The sequence below is a fragment of the Amblyraja radiata genome, unplaced genomic scaffold (assembly GCF_010909765.2).
Source record: "Amblyraja radiata isolate CabotCenter1 unplaced genomic scaffold, sAmbRad1.1.pri scaffold_712_ctg1, whole genome shotgun sequence".
Classification (NCBI taxonomy): Eukaryota; Metazoa; Chordata; class Chondrichthyes; order Rajiformes; family Rajidae; genus Amblyraja; species Amblyraja radiata.
The window spans coordinates 48,578-64,696 of NW_022630730.1; the positions used below are offsets into that span (position 1 = coordinate 48,578).

At 42.0% G+C, this 16,119-nt stretch overlaps 1 protein-coding gene across 1 annotated transcript; it reads left to right on the forward strand.

Moving 5' to 3' along the window:
• Nucleotides 1–1,970: 1,970 nt before the first annotated feature.
• Nucleotides 1,971–15,877, forward strand: LOC116970305 (interaptin-like; the record flags this gene model as incomplete). Its single annotated transcript, XM_033016976.1, has 10 exons — nt 1,971–2,037; nt 3,783–3,929; nt 5,511–5,624; nt 7,199–7,312; nt 8,147–8,474; nt 9,931–10,046; nt 10,628–10,745; nt 11,288–11,379; nt 14,956–15,100; nt 15,771–15,877. Coding segments are annotated over exons 1-10 (1,329 nt in total), but the record flags the coding sequence as incomplete, so codon positions are not given.
• Nucleotides 15,878–16,119: the final 242 nt, after the last annotated feature.

Sequence of the window (16,119 nt, forward strand, 5' to 3'; positions counted from 1 at the left end):
AAGTGCTACACTGTTCGAGGTGCCAATTCTGGATGAACTAGAGGACTAATCTGTCGTTTTACATTCAGTGATACTATTTGATGAATACCGGGGATTTTTGATGCCTAATACTTAAACAGGAACCATCTTCACCAGAATATTTTATCTGGTTATTGGGGGAACTTTGCCATGTCCAAATCAGCTGGTTTGTTTTCCTGTATCCTAGCAGTGACAATAATTCAAAATTATTGGAATGCTGAAAAATGGAAAGTGCTCATGGAAAAAGCAATTTGTTTGTGTCCTTGCACATGGAAATGGAAATGGGATGAAATACAGATAAGTCCAATATCGGCAAAGGAAATCTATATAGAACTTTGGCCATACTTGTAGAATTAAATAACAGCTGATAGGAGGTGCTGTAAGGCTCAAGTTTGCAATTGGATATCAAGCTGTGTTCTACTTTTGTGCAGTGCAGGATGGCAAACTTTCTTCACAAGTAGGGCCAGATTTAGCAACAGTCGTTGTAAATAAGCTGATCAACTGTGGCACAGTTATGGAATATGATGTTAAACTAATTACATTGAGATGCAACTTTAATCTGTGTCTTAACTTTTAATTTGCTGTTTTTGCACCATTTTGTGTCGTGATGAAATCTGTGAAATTAAGGTAATTTGGGACGTTTGTGTATGATTTGATACAGGTAGTTCTGCTGTAATGGTTATTTTATTCCTGTGAATTGGATGTAATGTGGATTTTGTGAACATTATTTATATTAAGTGGACCTAATTGATAACATGATTTGATTGATCTACCTTGCGTTTGAATACCTCATGTGATCTAACCTCGACATCATCCAGGATATAAAAATCCAGAGATTCATCATTCACTGAGAGAGGAAATTCTTGCACACCTCTGTTTTAAATGGCAGCTCCTTTGTCTTGTGATCCATACATGTTACACCTTTCAGTTGCCTCAGTTTTATTTCCATTGTTGCATCTAGCGTGCTCAGGATATTTCCTATTTTAACCATTTTGTTTTGTAATAGGCTGGCTTTCCATTGGGTAGAGAAATATTACCCTAAAACTATGTGTTGATATTATGTGTTCATTGAAAGCTACGTTCATCAAAGTGAAACCATGTACATGTTCAATGATCAAAAGTTAACTGAAATTTAACCCTGCTTCCAAAAGAATTGAGGTCCCAAGTTCCACGTATCCACTCTCATAGAAATATTTTGTGTATTGCATTGCATTGTCCATTATTGCAACTCCTCATTATTGAGCATTATTGAGGCATCTTTGAGCCCTTAATCCTGCTCTGCTTATTGGTTGTAAGGAATTTAGATGTATAATCATTTCACACATTGGAACTACCTGAATTTTAGAGCCCAGCTGCCTTCATACTTGTTGCCTTTTCCCCCATAACCTCTGACACCCGCACTAATCAAAACTCTATCAATCTCCGCCATAAAATATCCATTGACTTGGCCTCCACATCCTTCAGTGGCAATGAATTAGACAGATTCACCACCCTCTGATTAAAGAAATTCCTCCTCTCCATTCACTTTAATGTCTCTTTATTATCTGCCACTGATCCACTTTGCATTGGGTGTCACTTTCTTCAATTGGACCCCTCTGCCATTTGCTAATCTCATCATTCGCATCATTAGTACTGAACTATTATCTACCTCTTTGATGACCCTTGGACTATCCTTGATCAGACTTTGCTGGGGTTACCTTGCGCTGTAAATGGGTCGATTGCAAACGTGTATTGTCCTTCTGCTGACTGGTCAGCACGCAACAAAAGCTTTACACTGTACCTCTGTACACGTGACAACAAACTAAACGTAAACTCAAGAGCATAGACCATAGAACAGTACAGCACAGGAACAGGCCCTTTGGCCCACAATGTCCGTGCCACGGATGATGCCCGGTTAAACTAATCTCTGCTCTGTACCAATTCTATTTAATTATTATTTTGGTTATTTTGCAGCCACATTAAAATAAGAGCATGTGGAGGTGCATTTGTGCAAATGAAAAGCCTCTTGCATCGGCGGGGGTAAGTATTTTTGTAATTTCCTGTTGTTGCATTTGCATTTACAAAATTTGTATTTGTATTCATGATATATTTTGGAATTTAGTTTTTCCTTGTATAAAATAATGTGTGGACTACAATCACTTGCTTATGATTTCAATTGCAAAAATATTTCATGAAAATGCTTTTCCTTTGCTTAACTTAATTTGTCTGTTATATTTTGCCTCTGGTAAATGTTAGCCGTTTCAAATTGAATTTCTCATGTTTTATTATTTGTTATTGGCATGACTCATTTTTATTAGATGGGTTGTGCATATTGAGGCCGAGAAATGTTGATTTGTGTAATGTGACTGGTTCACTACATGAAAAAATACATTCTCCTCTAAGTAAACCTGGGACGTTTATGACATTCATGATTTTCTTCCTGTCCTGTGCAGTGATGAGCAATGGTGGGCCACTAATGTAAAAGCAACCCTGGAAAAGATGGGCATCCTGTTTGTTCCAAGATAAATGGGATTGGTCTGAGCACGACCCAAGCTCTTGGTACTAGGAGTCAGCTGCTCATCATAACACCTTACCTTGTGGGCAGCATTGACCACCAATTCTAAACTCCTCTGCTCCAACGTATCACTACTCACCCACAGTCATCAGAGAGCTATTGGCCCTCACTGAGGCCTGAATTGATCCTTGGTTTTCACTTACGATACGATACAATAAAACTTTCTTCATCCCCGGAGGGAAATTGGTCGCCAACAGTCACAACACACAAGGTGCACGAAAACTTGAAATTAAAAGTGAAAATAAAAAGAAAAAGACATGCGTCTGTTGGCTGGCTGCCGTGTGCACAACGCCTTAAACGGAACGAACAAACAAACAAACGCAGGCTTATCCCCTGGGTAGAGAATTATAAATGTAGAGTATTTCCCCCACACCGGGACCCACATTGTTCTACCACCGTCCCACATGGCAGTCCCCCGATCGCCGGATCCCATTGTTCTTCACGACAGTGGGGGGACGCCTGGTCCCCATTGTCTTACCCCAACCCCCCCCCCCCCCCCCCCCCATCACACCCCCTCCCCCAACTATCATTGAACGCTGATTGGGGTTGATCGTGAGGCCCCACTGCCGCTGAGGCTCCCGTTGCCGCTGAGGCTCCCGTTGCCGCTGAGGCTCCCGTTGCCGCTGAGGCTCCCGTTGCCGCTGAGGCTCCCGTTGCCGCTGAGGCTCCCGTTGCCGCTGAGGCTTCCATCACCGCCGCTGCTGAGGCTCCCTCAGCCCAGGCAGACCTCGCCATCCGGCTTCACCTCGGTCCCCTGGGAGGCCTGTGGGGCGAGTCTAGCCAACCGGTGCACGTTCCGGTCGGCGGCGCGGTTGTTCGGTGGGTGGATTGGGCCCGCACGGCTCCTAGGGTCACTCCCACCTCACGTGTGCGGTTCTCCAGGACACTTCCCCTTTTCCCAGTATTACTAGCAAATCAGACTTGCATCCCAGATACAAAGAAATGCAGATGCTGGTTTATATCAACAATGGGCACACTGCTGGAGTAATGGTGGTGCAACAGTAGAGTTGCTGCCTTACAGTGTCAGGGAACTGGGTTCGATCCTGACTACAGGTGCTTGTCTGTACAGAGTTTGTACCTTCTCCCCGTGACCTGCGTGGATTCTCTCCGGGATCTCAGGTGTCCTCTCACACTGAATATTTCAATACTGTTTTCTCTGAAGTCTGATTCACTATGATGCAGTTATTAATGGTGACCAATTATTCTGCAGGCACTGAGCTGCCAGAAGACTAAAGGTAAGTATTCGGCGGCTGATTTAACTGAGCAGCTGGCTCAGTATGAACAGCAAATAGTGCAGCTCAAAGACCAAATTCTGGACAAAGAAACCCAGCTTCACGTGAGAGATGAACAGCTTAAGGTAACATCAATTCCAGTTGAATATTTGTTACCCTCACTGAGTGAGCTATTACAGTGATCTGTGTACTTTGTGTTTGCATTTCTGCAGTTGGATTTCACTTTAAAGCCTGAAAATTCAGTCCAAAATATTGCAAGTTTTCTTTTTAACAATAACAATTAACAATGCCTCTTGTTTTCTAAAGCAAAGACTATTGTTAAACCGTTTCACGTCGTGTGTCGGAACTTTTCAAGGAAATTGAAAGCATGCCTTCACACATCTCTGAAGGTGGACAGATCATCAGGTCCGGCAGAAATGTTTCCCAGCCAGTTAAAAGAAGCAAGGGTGGAAACAGCTGAGGTTCTGACTAAATGTTTTCAGTCTTCCCTTGCCAAAGGAATGGTGCCAGAAAATTGTTCAAATTGTCGAGGAGTGCTTCCTGTTATTATATAATAGTAAAGATGAAATTGTACAGGAGAAGATGCAGATGGGATTTAGTTTAGTTAATTGTCACATGTATCGAGTAAACTATTAAAGAATACAAGTTTCTGACAAATGTTGAGAGGTTGGGTGAGGAGGCACAGTGTTGGGTGGCACGCTGGCACAGCGGTAGAGTTGCTGCCTTGCAGCACTTGTAGCGCCAGAGACCCGGGTTCCATCCCAAATGCTGTCTGTACATTCTCCCCTTGACTGTGTGAGTTTTGCTTTTGTTTGTTTTTAATCTGTTTTATTTGTGTGTGTGTTAGCGTATCTTTAGTTTTGTATTATGTGGGGGGAAGTGGGGGATTGGGGAAAGGAGAAACTTTTTTAACTCTTCCCTCGACGGAGGTGCGACTTTTTCCGTATTGCATCTCCGCCGGCATTGTGGCCAAACATCGTGGAGCTGGAGGTAGCTTTGTTAGGGATCAACGTCGGGAGCTCCAACTGCAGGACCTTTGATCGGCGACTGCGGGAGTTTCGATCGCCCCGACTGCGGGAGTTTCGATTGCCCCGACCGTGGGAGAAAAGGAGGAAGATGGTAAAAGTTATTCACCTTCCATCACAGAGGGGAATATGTGGTCGCAAAAACCACGATGGAGGAGCTGCCTACCCTGGTGGGGACTCGGAGGGATTTCCGTGAGTGCAGTGATCCTGGAGTCTGGTTCGAGTGTGGACGGCTTTCTGACTTTGGGCGGACAGGGACTGCAGAGAGAGTACAGCGGTCGGTGAAGGAGTGTGTGTGTGGACCGGACATTGAACTGCTGGTTGTGGGTCTCTGCTTATGCTGGGTGCCCTAGGGATTCTCACACGCCGCTGTGGTGGCTATTTATGTTTAATCTTTATGTAGTTTTGTGTCTTGTTGCATTTTTGGATGTGTGTGGTAAATCATATTTCACTGTACCTCAGTACACGTGACAATAAAGGACCATTAAACCATTGAATGTGAATTAATGATTTCATCCCCTGATTTCATTAATGATAATTTTAATTTTAACGTCTTAATACCAAGGTGGAATTGAAGAATTGGTGCATTTAAATTACAAATGTTGCGTGTGTGTGATTTCCATTCTATGTTGCCCAGTTTTAATCACTGTTAGGAGGTATTAATCACGTTAACTTCCTCAGTTGCTGGAAGACCTCAAGGTAAAACTCCGTGAAAACGAAGAGGCATTATTGGAAAAGACGCAACTTGTGGATGTGTTGGAGAAAAAGCTTGATGGAAATTATCGGGAGCTAGCGGTAAGGACATCATTGTTTGCAGCTGTGTGAATGTCTATTACAGGGAAAGATCTCTGCAACCAGCTAAGGGATTCTGTTGTAACTGGCAGTGAAATCAAAATAGCAGGGAGCCTCTTGGAATAAATCTGTCAATAGAAACATAGAAAATAGGTGCAGGAGGAGGCCATTCGGCCCTTCGAGCCTGCACCGCCATTCAATATGATCATGGCTGATCATCCAACTCAGTATTCTGTACCTGCTTTCTCTCCATACCCCCTGATCCCTTTAGCCACAAGTGCCACATCTAACTCCTTCTTAAATATAGCCAATGAACTGGCCTCAACTACATTTTGTGGCAGAGAATTCCACAGATTCACCACTCTCTGTGTAAAAAATGTTTTTCTCATCTCAGTCCTAAAGGATTTCCCCTTTATCCTTAAACTGTGACCCCTTGTTCTGGACTTCCCCAACATCGGGAACAATCTTCCTGCATCTAGCCTGTCCAACCCCTTAAGAATTTTGTAAGTTTCTATAAGATTCCCCCCTCAATCTTCTAAATTCTAGCGAGTACAAGCCGAGTCTATCCAGTCTTTCTTCATATGAAAGTCCTGACATCCCAGGAATCAGTCTGCTGAACTTTCTCTGTACTCCCTCTATGGCAAGAATGTCCTTCCTCAGATTAATAGACCAAAACTGTGTGCAATACTCCAGGTGTGGTCTCACCAAGACCCTGTACAACTGCAGTAGAACCTCCCTGCTCCTTTTCTCAAATCCTTTTGCTATGAATGCTTACATACCATTTGCTTTCTTCACTGCCTGCTGCACCTGCATGCCTACTTTCAATGGCTGGTGTACCATGACACCCAGGTCTCGTTGCATCTCCCCTTTTCCTAATCGGCCACCATTCAGGTAATAGTCTACTTTCCTGTTTTTGCCACCAAAGTGGATAACCTCACATTTATCAACATGAAAAATGTGAAGATTTTCTTTTGTATAAATCTTCCCATTCTTTTTTTCTAAATCAGCCCATCAACCCTTTTATGATCTGTTATGGTGCAGAATCACATTTTATGTAGAGCCTTGCAACATTGTCATTCTGGTTAGTGCAGTGATCCTGGAGTCTGGTGCGAGTGTGGACGGCTTTCTGACTTTGGGCGGACAGGGACTGCAGAGAGAGTACAGCGGTCGGTGAAGGAGCGTGTGTGTGGCCCGGACATTGAACTGATGGCTGTGGGTCTCCGCTTATGCTGGGTGCCCTAGGGATTCTCACACGCCGCTGTGGTGGCTGTTTATGTTTAATCTTTATGTAGTTTTGTGTCTTGTTGCTTTTTTGGTATGTGTGTGGTAAATCATATTTCACTGTACCTCAGTACACGTGACAATAAAGGACCATTAAACCATTGAATGTGAATTAATGATTTCATCCTCTGATTTCATTAATGATAATTTTAAATTTAATATCTTAATACCAAGGTGGAATTGAAGACCTAACTATTGGTGCAGTTGAATTACAAATGTTGCGTGTGTGTGATTTCCATTCTATGTTGCCCAGATTTATCTGTTAGGAGGTATTAATCACTTGTTAACTTCCTCAGTTGCTGGAAAACCTGAAGGAAAAACTCCGTGAAAGCGAAGAGGCATTATTGGAAAGGACACAACTTGTGGATGTGTTGGAGAAAAAGCTTGATGGGAAGAATCGGGAGCTAGCGGTAAGGAAATCATTGTTCGCTGCTGTGTGAATCTCTATTACAGGGAAAGATCTCTGCAACCAGCTAAGGGATTCTGTTGTAACTGGCAGTGAAATAAAAATAGCAGGGAGCCTCTTGGAATAAATCTGTAGATATGAAAATATGTGAAGATTTTCTTTTGTATAAATCTTCCCATTCTTTTTTTGTAAATCAACCCTTTTATGATGTGTTATAGTGCAGAGTCACAGTTTATGTGGAGCCTTGCAGTGTTGTCATTGTGGTTATGACAGGTTGTTGGCATTGCTGATCTGTACCACCAATTGTTTTCAGCCGTGACCAAGATCAGAAGAGATCTGCTATTTATCTCCTATTTAGATGTCAACAACACATGAACTCTTGATTATAATGCAACAATGTCACTACTGATTATATCTATCTTCCATCATTTCTATTCCATATATATTACTAAAACTCTCATCTTGACCACTTTGTGTCTGCGTTGGAATTAAATTTGAGCAAAAACCATCCTGCTTATCGCTATCATTTTTCGCCACCATTCCTCTCTGCTGAAATCAAATAAGTTTTGATCCGATCGATGAAATAGTACAAAAGTTATAAAGGTTTTGAAGGTTCACCCTCCCCACACCCCACAGACCCCATTTGCCCCCCCCCCCCAACACCTCTCCCCCACCCCCTCTCCTCTGCAACCCCCTCCCCACACCCCTCCCCACACCCCTCCCCCACACCCCCTCCCCCACACCACCCTCAGCAACCCCCTCCCCCACATCCACCCTCCCCCACACAAAGGCTCACGAAAGTATCTTTACTTTAATTTGGCTATTTTTAATTTTTTAGGAGTTAGTTGAAGATTTGAGCGTCATTGAGATGGAAAATGAAGAACTCAAGGACAAGCTTCTGGCTGAAAAACACGGAATGAGAACCAAGGTCCGAAATATGACGGAAAAGCATGAGGCAGATTTTAAAAAACTCAACAGAAAACACAGGACTCAGCTCCGTAAAATCCATGAGAAACATGCTGAAGAAACATCACTGAAAGATCAGTGCTGTGTACAACTTAACAAAGATCTGCAACTTTTACAATCTCATGCCTGTGCACCTCTTGCAGAACAGGCAACTTGTTCTTTAAATGATTACACCAAACAGAAGATTGGGGAACTGGAAGGTAATTACTCAAAGATGACCTGTTAATATTTTTGGTCGGCCATAAATGTTCCTACCGCAGATTTGTACATCTGTCCTCACCTGCTGTGTAATTATCTCGTCCCTGTAACCTTATGAGATTTTGTGTATGCAAATTGGTTGTTGTAATTCTCATATTTTATCACTGATCACACTTAAAAATATACTTCATCGGTTGGTAAATGGGTTGGTACGTTCAGTGATCAGGAAAAGTAGTGTGTAATCTAAGTTTTTTTCACTCGGGTATTCTGGTCAGATTCCTTGATCAGAAGATAGTGATGTTTAAAGATTCAAGAAAAGAATTCTTTGTGAAGCATTTGTGAGAGTCTGCCAAATGGCTGACAGGAACACACAGTAGTCATTTGGACAGATTCGTACAGATGCTTTTCAAAACTTTCTCTTCTTGAATCCTTTAAACATCGCTATCACTGAATTTTAATTTTGAGACGGTGCTGATAGTTAAAACATGACATCGTGAAGGGTGGCCTGGTGGCGCAGCGGTGGAGTTGCTGCCTTTCAGCGCCAGAGACCTGGGTTTGATCCTGACTGTGGTGCTTGTCTGTACGGAGTTTGTATGTTCTCCCTGTGGGTTTTCATCCAGGTGCTCCGGTATCCTCACACTCCAAAGACGTACAGGTTTGTAGGTTAATTGACTTGGGTTCATGGTAAATTATCCCTAGTGTGTGTAGGATAGTGTTAGTGTGCGAGGATCATTGGTCGGCACAAATACGTGGTCGAAGGGCCTGTTTCCACGCTGTATCTCTAAATAAAATCATTTGAAGACATTTTACCATTCACAATGCCCTTGCCGGAAATGGTACATCAAAGTATTTTAATTTCAAATAGCTTTTAATGAGAAGACCACAGAGCAACCAGGACATTTCATTAACTCCATGAATGTCTTATCTCTGTGAGACTTGAGCTGTGTTTGCATGACAGTTTACGGAAGAGAGGGTGAAACCAGGGACAAGATACAATGATGGTGGAGACAGACTATTCAGCAGCAGAAGAGGAAATTTAATTGGAGTAATTTAAAATAAAATAAGGGTTTTAATGGAGCCAGTGGAGAATGATCATTTTGTTTGTTTGGGATTAAGCAACTTTATACCTTAATTTCCAAAATGTTGTTGAGGAGACACATTTTCTGTGGAGCTTTATTCAAGCTTCTAATCTTTTCTCACTAGTGATAGTTATGGAATTTATCATTGGATAAATATGTAAATGGAATTACCATTTTGTCTTACAAATCTTCAAGCTTAATGAATGGTAGCATTTCAAGGATATTTTATGATTTCAAATGTTGGTAATTAGTTGAACAGATGATTTTCACTGATTGCCATTAACTGCTGTGGAAACAATTGCAAATTGTGGAGGTGTTGCTTTTTTTTGCAACAAATATCAGATAATTACGGGTGTTTTTCCCTTTCTCTTTCTTAAAGAACAAGTGAGGCTTATGACGCAAGAGGCTGAAAAATCAGAGGCCAGGTTCATTACAATGGAAGCTCAGTCCAAATTGAAAATCAATCAGATTGAAGAGGAGCTGGACAATGTACAGGTACCCCAAATAAAACCCCCTTGTACCTGGTGACGATTAACTGAATATTAATCTGTTTGCCATTTACCTAGAATTAAATGACTTTATCTTATAAAAAAAGGAAAATTGATGGTATGTTATTCCGTGAGTTGTTGAAGCATTGTGGGAACCACATTTTTTTTTACAGTTAGTTATGTACATTGTATATTTTTAATCTGGGCTCAACTGTATGAAGGAGTGCTTCCCTACATTTCACAGCTCACTCCATTCCGTGTAGAACACCTTTCTGAAGAGTAAGTGACATGGGATAGATGTGAACCTGCAGGAAAATTCAATCATAAAATAGTTGTGGTAGAATGGAGCTGTCAGCAATGGCACATTAAAAGTATAATGCATGCTAAAATTATTTAGAGAATCATACTGTTCATAAACAGGCCCTTCAGCCCAACTTGCCCACACTGACCAACGAGCCCCATCTACACTAGTCTTACCTGTCTAGAGTCATAAAGCAAAATATTTAATCTAGAATTTGAATGGTGACTATTTTACTGACCAATAGAAATCCCTTGGCTATAATTGACATTAAAGTTATTTCTACCCAGATTGTACCTTCTCGGCAGGAGCTGCTGGAGCTCAAAGATATAGCCGTTGACTTGGAAGAGGAGAACGAACAGTTACACCTGAAAGTGAACTGGCTACAACACGTCGAGGCACAAAATGGTGTGTGTATAGTATGTCTTTAATTGGGTAAGAAGGAACTGGGGATACTGGTTTACACCGAAGATAGACACAAAATGCAGGTCAGGCAGCATCTCTGTAGAAAAGAATAGGTGATGTTTCGGATCAAGACCGTCAGGGAGTCAGGGGTGGGGGGGATTAGAGGTATGGGAGGTACAGAACAAAGTAGAGCCTGCATCGATGACTCGGGGAGGGTGGAGCTGACAATGGTCCATTGTTGGCTGGGGATGAGGTGATAATGAAGGAATACAAATGGTGAAATTAGCAAGAGGACTAGAGTGGGGGAGAGACAGACAGAGAGAGAGAGAGAGAGAGAGAGAATGGAAGGGTTATTTGGTTAGAGATCCTTCATCTCTTGTGTAAGAAGGAACTGCAGTTGCTGGTTTAAACCGACGATAGACACACAAAGCTGGAATAACTCAGTGGAACAGGCAGCATCTCTGGAGAGAAAGAATGGGTGACGTTTCGGGTCATGACCCTTCTTCTTTCTCATTATTTAAATGGTGATATGTGTTTTCTTACAGAGGATCTTCAAGCAAAATTGGAAGAATATGAAGAGCAACACCAGAACATGCAAGCAGATTTAGAACAAGCTACCAAGGGACAAACTTCCCAGGTTGGGAGAATTTGTGCTGCATTTAATTCCTCCATGTACAATCTTAATTCCAAGTGTGTGCATTCTGCACAGATTCAACAGTCTCAAGTATCCTGCTAATTAATATTACATTGTATTTCATGTTGCTTATTCAGATTAATTTTTAAATGGATCATTTAAGTAAGTTTTTATTTTGCTCTTTTCTATTCTCATCCTTACTTTTTGGCTTGATTCTTGCATCTGAGGGGTGCTATTTGCTTCCACACCAGATGGTTTCTGTATGCATTACCATACACCTTGGACATGGAGAAAGTCTACTGAATTAGCTCGTGTGGTTGGGGAAGCAACAGAGTAGTTCCAGACTTTTTAATCTAGTTTGGGTAATTTTACCTATTAATATTATACGGTCATAAGGAATAATATTAGGTCATTCGGCCCATCAAGCCTACCCCACCATTCAATCATGGCTGATCAATTACTCCCTCCTAACCCCATTCTCCTGCCTTCTCCTCTAACCTCTGACACCTGTACTAATCAAGAATCTATCTATGCCTGAAAAATATCCACTGACTTGGCCTCTACAGCCATCTGTGGCAAAGAATTCCACAGATTCACCACCTTCTGGCTAAAGAAATGTCACCTCATCTCCTTCCTAAAAGAACATCCTTTAATTCTGATTATCCAGAACTCTAAACATTTATTGGCAAGACTGATTTCTGTGGTTAGAGCGTGTCCTATGCTTGAGCCGATATTCTCCAGATTTTAGAAGAGTGTAAAGTGAAAGGAAGGAGCGGGTGTGGAGAAAGGTGTGTTTGACTGATAGGCTGATAGGATATTTTTCCTAATGGGAGAGTCAAGACCTAAAGGGCATATCCTCAGGATAAGGAGCTGCAATAGACAATAGGTGCAGGAGTTGGCCATTCGGCCCTTCCATCCAGCACCGCCATTCAATGTGACCATGTTTGATCATCCCCAATCAGTACCCCGTTCCTGCCTTCTCCCTATATCCCCTGACTCCGCTATCTTTAAGAACTCTTTCTAGCTCGCTCCTGAAAGTATCCAGGGAACCGGCCACCACCTCCCTCTGAGGCAGAGAATTCCACAGACTCACAACTCTCTGTGTGAAAAAGTGTTTCCTTGTCTCCGTTCTAAATGGCTTACCCCTTATTCTTAAACTGTGGCCCCTGGTTCTGGACTCCCCCAACATCGGGAACACGTTTCCTGCCTCTAGTGTGTCCAAACCATTAATAATCTTATATGTTTCAATAAGATCCGCTCTCATCCTTCTAAACTCCAGAGTGTACAACCTAGCCGCTCCATTCTCTCAGCATTTGACAGTCCCGCCATCCCGGGAATTAACCTTGTAAACCTACGCTGCACTCCCTCAATAGCAAGAATGGACTTCCTCAAATTAGGGGACCAAAACTGGACACAGTTCTCCAGGTGTGGTCTCACTAGGGCCCTAAACAATTGCAGAAAGACCTCTTTGCTCCTATACTCAACTACTCTTGTTGTGAAGGCAAACATGACATTTGCTTTCTTCACTGCCTGCTGTACTTGCATGCTTACTTTCATTGACTGATGAGCAAGGACCCCCGGATCCCGTTGTACTTTCCCTTTTCCCAACTTGACACCATTTAGATAATAATCTGTCTTCCTGTTTTTGCTACCAAAGTGGATAACCTCACATTTATCCACATTAAACTGCATCTGCCATGCATCTGCCCACTCACCCAAACTGTCCAAGTCACCCTGCATTCTCATAGCATCCTCCTTACAATTCACACTGCCACCCAGCTTTGTGTCATCTGCAAATTTGCTAATGTTACTTTGAATCCCTTCATCTAAATCATTGATGTATATTGTAAATAGCTGCACAGAGCCTTGCAGTGCCCCATTAGTCACTGCCTGCCATTCTGAAAGGATAACGTTAATCCCTACTCTTTGTTACCTGTCTGCCAACCAATTTTCTACTCATGTCAACACTCTAGCCCCAATACCATGGGCCCTAATTTTGCCCACTAATCTATCAAATTTGACCCTTTCTAATGGTTTCTGAAAGTCCAGGTACACTACATCCACTGGCTCTTCCTTGTCCATTTTCCTAGTTACATCCTCTAAAAATTCCTGAAGATTAGTCAAGCATGATTTCCCTTTCGTAAATCCATGCCAACTTGGACCGATCCTGTTATTGCTATCCAAATATGCCGCTATTTCATCTTTGACTCCAGCATCTTCCCCACCATCAATGTCAGGTTAACTGGTCTATAATTCCCTGTTTTCTCTCTCCCGCCTTTCTTATAAAATGGGATAACATTAGCTACCCTCTAATCCAGTGATTCCCAACCTGGGGCCATATGGCAAATTTCAGGGGGGGCACAGAAAGATTTTGGGATTTAGGGGGCCACAGGTTCAATGAAGGGGGCCACAGAGCTACCACCCTGTTGCCTCCTAAATTTCACTTCTAATAAATTTAAATCTATGTAGTTGAAATATTTTTGATGTTTGTGGAATAGAATAAAAGAGAATATATGTGTAATTAATACACACTGATATTTTTATGGAAGGTATTATAATATTAAGTACTTTTTTTCCGCTAATAATGTCAGGGGGGGGCCACAAAAAAATTAAAAGATCCCAAGGGGGCCATGAGCTAAAACAGGTTGGGAACCACTGCTCTAATCCACAGCAACTGATCCTGAATCTATAGAACATTGGAAAATTAACACCAATGTGTCCATGATTTCTAGAGCCACTTTCTAATGTACCCTGGGTTGCAGACCATCAGGCCCGGGGGTTCTACCCAACACCATTTCCTGCCTAATGTGAATTTTCTTCCGTTCCTCCGTCACCACAGATCCTCTGGCCACTAGTACATCAGGAAGATTGTTTGTGTCCTCCTCAGTGAAGACGGATCCAAAGTACTTGACATTTCCCCTCTGAGGGTTGAGAATCTTTTGAATTCTTTACCCTCCGGAGCTGTGGGTGGAGAACCATTCAGTATATTCAAGCGTTAGCTAGCTAGAATTTTACACTGCAGGAAAATTGAGGGTTATGGGGATTAGGTAAATGTTTAGATCAAAGATCTAATCAGCCATGATCACGTGATAGAATGAATAAGGCTCAAGGGCTGATTTTATGTAATAAAAGTTTCCAATTATCCAATTCTACAACTTGCAATTCCAATGACGTAACAATATGTCTTGAAGATGTACATTAAATGGAACAAGTCAGTGCTTCATTGCCCATAGGTCCATTTATCTTAAAGACAATTAAAATAATTTTACTTATATCTGAAAATCACTGAAATCATCATTTCCAGCAGAGAATAAAAAAGGGTAAACTATCTTTTACAAACTATAGTTTTCACCATGAAGTTCACTTTTTAATGCTGATCACACCTCTGGTCATCTTGCTGAATAACTCTCAACTACAAATCAGCTTGCTATTTTGTGAATCAAATATGTCCGGGAGGCAAACATAGAGAATCATTACTCTTGTATCATGTCTCAGCGCTTCTGTTTCTTATGGCATCAAGCATCTAATTGGCCAGTTAGATGAGTGGATGATGTTGCTTTGTGTGTAATGTGTCTGTAGACAAGTGAATCTGAATCTGCAGAGGAACTGCACAGCCGCCTGATGAAGTGGCGAGAAACGGTTTATCAGCCAACACCGAGCCATGACATCGATGAGAGGAATGTCATGGAATTAAGGATGAGGCAACTTGAGGAAGAAAGAGAAGGTAAATTGTGGTGCTCTCTGGTTCTCACTTGGAACAAATCATACAGTTTACTTTGTTTTAATTTAAAATATTTAAGAAGTGAATGACTTGATTAGTGATCTTGATGACTTGAAAGTCGAGTGCATCTCTATTTAGGGATCTGTTTGTTGTCCATATTTCAGTCAAGACAAAGGCTACTGTCGACTTTTTAAAGCTGGAATTCTAACATTTTTACTTTCAGCATCAAAATCCATGCTGACAATAGTTTTGTCCAGTTTTATTTACATTGGTAATTACAAAGGTAGCACACTTACCTTTTTGTCCAAATGGCCACTACACAGGCTTCACTCAGTTTATTCATGGATTTGCAGGTTCTCCTGAAGAAATACTGAAATAATGTCAATAAATAAATCAGTATTGGTATTAGTTGTCTCTGGGATACCAGTGATGTAAATCTAGCTTTGTTACTGCAAGCTTTTAAAATGTAAAGCCAGCCAGCCAGCTGCAATGTGTTTTAGCCCAGTCAGAAACTAACACCTTAACTCGGGGAAGCCACAAGGTAGTGATGGTCACTAGGGTCCAATCAGTCCATATTGTGTCTGTGTTCATGCTGTCTTTCTGAATGACGTGTCTTCCTGTGGCACAAAACTGATTGAGGATAACTGGTTCTTTCCCGGCTGCTCTGATCCAGATTTGATCTCAGAACTGCAGGAGCTGGAGGAGGAACTGGGGGAACTTCAGAGACGAGGACAGGATCAAGGATGGACAAAGCAGACCACAGCTGGCCAAAAGCTTAGGGTATGTGCTCAGTCTGACACTTAAATATCTGTGGAAATTTAATGCTTGAGTTCCCTCGACATTTTACGCTGTTATTAATTTTAAGATTTGCCAAGGTTGAATAAAATAGTTTTCTGTTTGGAGGGGGGGGGGAAGCACAGTGACAGAGTTGCTGCCTTACAACACCAGACATCCGGGATCAATCCTGACCACTGGTGCTGTCTGTACCGAGTTTGCACGTTCTCCCCGTGACCACGTGGGGT